The sequence below is a fragment of the Acipenser ruthenus genome, chromosome 54 (assembly GCF_902713425.1).
Source record: "Acipenser ruthenus chromosome 54, fAciRut3.2 maternal haplotype, whole genome shotgun sequence".
Lineage (NCBI taxonomy): Eukaryota > Metazoa > Chordata > Actinopteri > Acipenseriformes > Acipenseridae > Acipenser > Acipenser ruthenus.
Genome location: NC_081242.1, coordinates 3,211,772 through 3,219,220, shown reverse-complemented (window position 1 = coordinate 3,219,220; position 7,449 = coordinate 3,211,772). Strand labels below are relative to the sequence as shown.

The 7,449-nt window shown below is 37.0% G+C and overlaps 1 protein-coding gene across 2 annotated transcripts in view; it reads left to right on the top strand.

Annotated features, from left to right (window-relative positions):
- Positions 1 to 7,449, top strand: part of LOC117398257 (protein-glutamine gamma-glutamyltransferase K) — a 35,967-nt gene that overhangs the window by 4,974 nt on the left and 23,544 nt on the right. The window contains exons 2-3 of one of the 2 annotated variants that reach the window (XM_033997212.3): positions 1,493 to 1,546; positions 6,715 to 6,983. In XM_033997212.3, coding sequence (XP_033853103.2) covers positions 6,716 to 6,983 — 268 coding nt within the window. In that variant the 5' untranslated portion in view covers positions 1,493 to 1,546; position 6,715. The remainder of the gene's footprint in view (positions 1 to 1,492; positions 1,547 to 6,714; positions 6,984 to 7,449) is intronic. The other variant, XM_033997213.3, reaches the window with a different exon arrangement.

Genomic DNA, 7,449 nt, shown 5'->3' with positions numbered 1-7,449 from the left:
AGGACAGAGCAACCAAAGTGTCTTTATAAAAGTCAGAGCTGGTACCATCTTGTAATCAGCCACTTTGGATCAAGTTTGTTTCGCTGGTAGTACACTAGCTGTGCACTAGATGGCGCTGGCTCTTCTATAAAGACATTGGCTGATCTAGCCTCCAACTAGAAGAGCAGCTCCATAAACTAGATTTATAAAAACAAAAACAAAAATAAAAATTGCAATATTTCAGCTCACAATGAGAAGCTTCAGAAAGCTTAAGAAATCAAACTGAATTGTTTTGTTTGTTTTGTTTTTATTTGGTAACGGTCCACATACATTGTTCATAAAAAGAAAGCAGAATATTGAATAAAATATACAAAGTTCAAACCTCAATAAAACAGATCAGCAGTGCAGCAGTGAGACAATTCTTACAAAGTCCATAAATGTACATAAGAATAGATTGATAGTATGTTGACCGAATACCCAGGGTGACCCAAAAAGTCAACCAAATCGACTCATTTCGATTGGTCCAGTTCAAATGAAAAGGGGGCAACCATGTATATGTTACCTAGCCCAGTGCTTTTACAAGAGTTCAGACCACAAAGTTGTTCATATATTAAACTGTCACATACAGGTTGTAATTTTAAACTATTTAGCGCATTTCCTTTAAGTCTTTAAATATCTCAGACTCAGTGTTAAACTTCTCAGGTGCAGTTGGTAATTTGTTAACCAGCTCAGAAGCCATATTTGTATAGAAAGTATTCATAACATTAGCCACCTTGTTAGAATCATAACAAAGTTCACCATCAATTTCCAAAACCACATTAGATTGATTTTTAGATTTCTCACTGTAACCTAGCCTTTTCAGTTCTTGCCATAGCTTTTTTCAATTGTTCTTGTTTTTGATAATTTGATCATGAAAATAATAAGATTTTGCCTTTTTAATATCTCTTTGAACTTTATTCCTCAATTTGCAAAAGTCCGAGTACATTTTCATTTTACTCCTATCTTTTTAAAAAGTATTTAGGAGTTGATCTCTAAATCTAATATTCTCTAGGATCGTGTTATTCATCCATAAGAACATAAGAAATTTTACAAACGAGAGGAGGCCATTCGGCCCATCTTGCTTGTTTGGTTGTTAGTAGCTTATTGATCCCAGAATCTCATCAAGCAGCTTCTTAAAGGATCCCAGGGTGTCAGCTTCAACAACATTACTGAGGAGTTGGTTCCAGACCCTCACAATTCTTTGTGTAAAAAAGTGCCTCCTATTTTCTGTTCTGAATGCCCCTTTATCAAATCTCCATTTGTGACCCCTGGTCCTTGTTTCTTTTTTCAGGTCGAAAAAGTCCCCTGGGTTGACATTGTCAATACCTTTTAGAATTTTGAATGCTTGAATCAGATCACCGCGTAGTCTTCTTTGTTCAAGGCTGAATAGATTCAATTCTTTTAGCCTGTCTGCATCTGACATGTCTTTTAAACCCAGGATAATTCTGGTCACTCTTCTTTGCACTCTTTCTAGAGCGGCAATATCCTTTTTGCAACGAGGTGACCAGAACTGAACACAATATTCTAGGTGAGGTCTTACTAATGCATTGTAGAGTTTTAACATTACTTCCCTTGATTTAAATTCAACACTTCTCACAATATATCCAAGCATCTTGTTAGCCTTTTTTATAGCTTCCCCACATTGTCTAGATGAAGACATTTCTGAGTCAACATAAACTCCTAGGTCTTTTTCATAGTTCCCTTCTTCAATTTCAGTATCTCCCATGTGACATTTATAATGCACATTTTTATTGCCCGCATGCAATACTTTACACTTTTCTCTATTAAATTTAATTTGCCATGTGTCTGCCCAGTTCTGAATGCTGTCTAGATCATTTTGAATGACCTTTGCTGCTGCAACAGTGTTTGCCACTCCTCTATTTTTGTGTTGTCTGCAAATTTAATGAGTTTGCTTACTATACCAGAATCTAAATCATTACTGTAGATTAGGAATAGCAGAGGACCTAATACTGATCCCTGTGGTACACCACTGGTTACCTCACTCCATTTTGAGGTTTCTCCTCTAATCCGTACTTTCTCTTTTCTACATGTTAACCACTTCCTAATCCATGTGCATGCATTTCCTTGAATCCCTACTGCGTTCAGTTTGAGAATTAATCTTTTATGCAGGACTTTATCAAAAGCTTTCTGGAAATCTAAATAAACCATATCATATGCTTTGCAATTATCCATTGTCGATGTTGCATCCTCCAAAAAATCAAGCATGGCCCAGTTCTGTTTTTTAAACGAATTTCCTTTACAGGTACAATATCATCAGTTATCTTTAGAAAAGTACATTTAAAATGGACCATGCTTTATTGACATCAGCACATTGTAATAGCCCAGTCACAATTTCTAAGCTTTGATAGCAACACTTTTTGTGAATACTTTCTTAAAGACCTTATCTTGACCACATGATGTTGCCTCTGCCAACAAATATTAAAATCTCCAAAATATATATTTCACAGTCTGTAATTATTTTTGTTAATACTTCTTGAAAGTTTCTTAACATTTTTTTTTTTGTGGATGATAACAAGTTCCAATTATGATGGGTTTAGATTTAGGAAGCAAAAGTTCAAACCAATATGCTTTCTCCATTTCAGAGCAACCCAGATCTGGTTGCAGGTTATATGACAGCTCTGTTCTAATGAACACACATTTTTGGTAACAAAAATCTAGCATTAACATGAATAAAATGCAGGCCTTTGTTTCCAAAACACCAATATTGATCAACTGCTTCTGAAGGTATTATAGTTTTATATGTAACAATATTGACCTTGTCTGCAGCAATATCCTCGACCTTATCCTCAGGAAAAGGAAGAAAAGTTAATGAGCACTTGTTGCAGATGAAGCTATCGGATTCAATACTATTAGTAATAACTGCACACTCTATATGATCTTTCAAACCACAATTTCTGCAGCATGTGACCTGGCTCCTTACTTATTTTTTTGTACTCTGAAAATATTTCAGGAATGTTTAGATCACATTGTCAGGCTGATAAGAACCTTCTTGAGGGTGTTTGTGAAGCTGGGTAGGGCTGTGTTACACTGGAATAGTGTCTGCAATGTCAAGACTCCCTTGCATGTTATGTTACTGTGATGGAATGCACGTGCTAGCTGAGGTAATTGATTAGGCCGTTCCCAAATTTACTTGAATGGAGGGAGTGCTGGTATGCATAAGGAATGAGTGTGTTATAATGCCTGCGAGAGTGCAAGCCTGACATACTTTCTGAATAGCACTAGTAACATTATCACCTGTCCATTTACTTACCTCTGATTGGCTTTATTAACACTGCCACTGGCCCTCCCTTTAAAATCCACTCTCTTACCTCTTATTAATTACTGAAGTTAAATTATCAATACATTTTATTTTCTTAATAAAATTTGAAAGCAAACAGTAGCTATATACAAACCATTTTATTTCATGAAGTGGTGAATATACTATGTGCTACCCACTGGGGTGCTCGTGTAACACCTTGAATACACAGGATTTCATTTATTTGCATCATGACAGAACCTTTCAAAAACAGCTATTTATATTGCTCTTTGTATTCCAGATGTTTACTCCAGCAATCAGGGTAATGGACAGAATTAATACTCGCAGGTTTCTTTGCTCTTGTCCAGATATTGGAGATCCTGTGCTGATGAGAAGTTTGCTGATTTAGTTCGGACTTGGTGCCAACTTCTTTCTGTAGGTCTTATATTTTTGTTTTGTCTAAACTGTCAGAATCGTCACTCGGTTATTGCTCAGTCTTAGATTGCTTTGGCTGGCCTAGATTGCTCTTTTCATTTTTATGTCCTAAAACTATTATACAAAAATAAAACAGACAGAATAAAACAGAAGAACTCCAAAACGAAACGTGTTAGTAGGGTTTGAATGGTACGACTTCAAGTTTCAGGTTTATTTATTTATATAGTGCCTTTCACACAAAGTGTCCCAAAGTGTTTACAATACAATAAAGTCAACAACAAGAATACAGTGTAATTAAACACAGAGTACAGAAAAAATATTAAGATTGATAAAAAGAGAGGAGCAAAATACAATTATTAAGCAACAACTCAATAATTAAAATCAACAAAAATACAGTGAAAGAAAAACAAAATTAAGCCTGTGGTAAGATTGTGGTGTTAGGTGATTCTAATGTGCATGTTGATGTAGAACGAGATCCCCTTGGAAGAGATTGTATGATATTGCTGGAGTCCCTTGGTTTCACTCAACATGTTACTGGCCCTACTCATATTCATGGCCATACTCTAGATAGTTGTCTTTTGTGGCCTAAGCATTCAGAACTTGACCATCATTGATCGTACGGTTTCAGATCACTCTGCTATTATTTTTGAAGTATTAATCCCGGTTCTGTAAAACTCCTGGCTCGATGCATTGAAACTCGATCTCTCAATTCATCAACTACTGACAAGTTCTTGAAAGTATTGTCTGCTTCATCTTTCACTCGGTCAGGATCGGCTGAAAAGCTGGTGGAAAATTCAAATGATTTTTTAACAAACACCTTAGATACTATAAAATTAAGAAAGTGGGTGTAAAAAGGTTCTCCCCATGTTTTAACAACACAACATGTATGAACAAACACACGTTACAAACTAGAACATAGATGGAGAGTTACTAGACTTCAGGTCCATTATTTAAGTTGGAAAGATAATATTTCAAATCTTTCATTTCTGTTTAAAGTTTTAGAAAGAGTAGTTGCCGAGCATCTTAACAAATTTCTTGCAGTTCATAACATATATGAGAAATTTCAGTTCTGGTTTTTCTGGTTTTGGCTTTATTATAGCACCAAGACAGCACTTGTTAGAGCGGATAATGATTTGTTGGTATCCTCTGGCACAGGCACACCTTGGCAGGGCTCAATTCTTGGCCCAACTCTGTTTTCTTTGTATATTTTGCCTATGGGTGATATTATGTGTAGCTAAGGGGTTCATTTTCATTGTTACACAGCTATATTTATCCCTGAAACAGGGGGACACCTCGGCTGTAAATATTTTGAGCACCTGTCTTGCCGACATAAAAAAATGGATGCTTGAAAACTTTTTAATGCTAAACTCAGATAAAACCGAAGTGATGATTCTGGGGTCTCAGAAGCAACAAAGCAACATGTCTGATTTACTCCTTGGTGGATTCTCTTATGAACTTACAGACAAAATGAGAAATTTGGGTGTGATCTTCGACCCAAATCTTTCTTTTGTGGAGTAGTGGTTAGGGCTCTGGACTCCTGACCGGAGGGTCGTGGGTTCAATCCCTGGTGGGGGACACTGCTGCTGTACCCTAGAGCAAGGTACTTTACCTAGATTGCTCCAGTAAAAAACCCAATTATACAAATGGGTAATTGTATGTAAAAAAAAACTGTAATTGTATGTAAAAATAATGTGATATCTTGTAACAATTGTAATCGCCCTGGATAAGGGTGTCTGCTAAGAAATAAATAATAATAATAATAATAATAATAATAATAATAATAATAATAATAATAATAATAATAATAATAATAATATCGGCAAATTGAGAAGTATTCTTTCCCACTCAGATACTGAGAGCGTGAAGCATGCGTTTGTATCTTCTAGAATTGATTATTGTAATGCCCTATTCTCTGGTAACCATGTTATATCTCGACTGCAACGTATACAAAATGCTGCAGCTAGAATTTTAACTGGGACTAAGAGACGAGATCACTTTACTCCTGTGCTAGCATCTCTGCTTTGGTTTCTGGTCAGATTCAGTATAGATTAAGATGTTGCTTCTAACAGAAGGCATTAAATGGCCTTGCACCATCGTACTAAAATGATCTTTTAATACCATGTATCCCTAGACGCCCACGCAGATCACAGAATGCCAGGTTGCTTACTGTCCCACAAATTAAAAAAAAAAAAAAAAAACAGCAGCTATAGGGCCCAAAACTCTGGAATGATCTGCCTAGTTCTGTAAGGGAAGCACCAAGTGTCACTGCTTTTAAAACAAGATTAAAAACACACTTTTATAATGTAGTGTTCTATGCTAAAATGATGTTCCTTTTATTCTTTACCTTGTTTTACTGTTCTGTGTGTTTCTTTGGTTTTTATTGCTTTTTTCTTGCTTTCTTATTAATATTTGTCAATGTTTTTTATTCATGTGAAACGCTTGCAGCAATTTTTATTGTGAAAGGCGCTATATTAAAAATAAAGATTATTTGGCATCCAAGCCCATGGCTGGAAAGCCTATTGTTGTTGTTAAGATTATTATTATTATTATTATTATTATTATTATTATTATTATTATATAGTTTTTTATTTTGACATTTTGAGGAGGTACTGCCCTTGTCTCCTCTAGGAGCCTCCACTGGTTGCATCCCATTTTCCCATTTAAGCAGGAATCCTGATTATCAGTATCCCGATTAGGCAGCGCCGACTTTATTTTACCGGCACATAACACCCCAGTTTAACCACACTGATTCAATTTATATATCAATCTAAAGTATTTAGGTCTATATGTAAAAAAATAGCCATGTGTATTTAGTTATGTTATCATAAAAATACAGTATGTTTATTGTATAGGCCTACTTTTATTTATGAATGTAAGCTGTATTTATTCCAGTTTTGATATGCCTGTCAGCAGTATAATACTATATGTAATAAAGTATTGGTCAATAAAAAATTTAAATAAAGAAATAAATGATTAAAAGGAACGTTGTTTCCGTGTGGTTGCAGGATGCCTGCAAACAGCGTGTCAGTGCGGCGGCGCTCCGAGCTCGGGCGCTGGCCGACGGTGAGTCTGGGGGGGATCGGCGAGGAGGATGAGGTGACCCCCGGCACTGCTGGGGACTCGCAGGTCGGGACGAAGAGGCAGGAGAGTCGCTGCAGTGCCTGGATGAGGAGAGTTTGCCCCTGTGTGTGCAAGAAGAGCGCAGACGACGTGACCGACAACAGCGGCCCCACGGCAACCATGGAGGACGACAAGCGCAGTGTTCCACTGTCAGGTGCTGTGTGCACTGTAGTGCTGTTGTTGTTGTTGTTGTTCTTCTTCTTCTTTTAGTTTGTAATTTGTGTGTATATGTGTGCATATGTGTGTTTATACCACAAGCATGGGTATATCTAGCGTGGAATACATTCTGTTATTCCCCTCTCTTCCCCTCCCCTCTCTGCTCTGGAATGTTGGCCCTAGTCTGAATCTGAACAGCACAAACAAGATAAGTTTCCCCTAGTTACGGAAATCTGCTGATTTATTATCCAAGACAAAGGGAGCCCCACCACTGGCCTCATGTTCTGTTGCACAACATCAGAAAGACTCCAGTCTTGTTGAAATTCACCCTGAAACAATCAGTAGAAATAACTTAATAACAGATAGCCTATTTTGTGTATTAGTCAGTAGGTCTTGTTACAAGAGATCTCCCTCGGCTCACCGCTCTCCAGTGACCCCTGTGGTCTGGCCAGGCGCATGCTGGC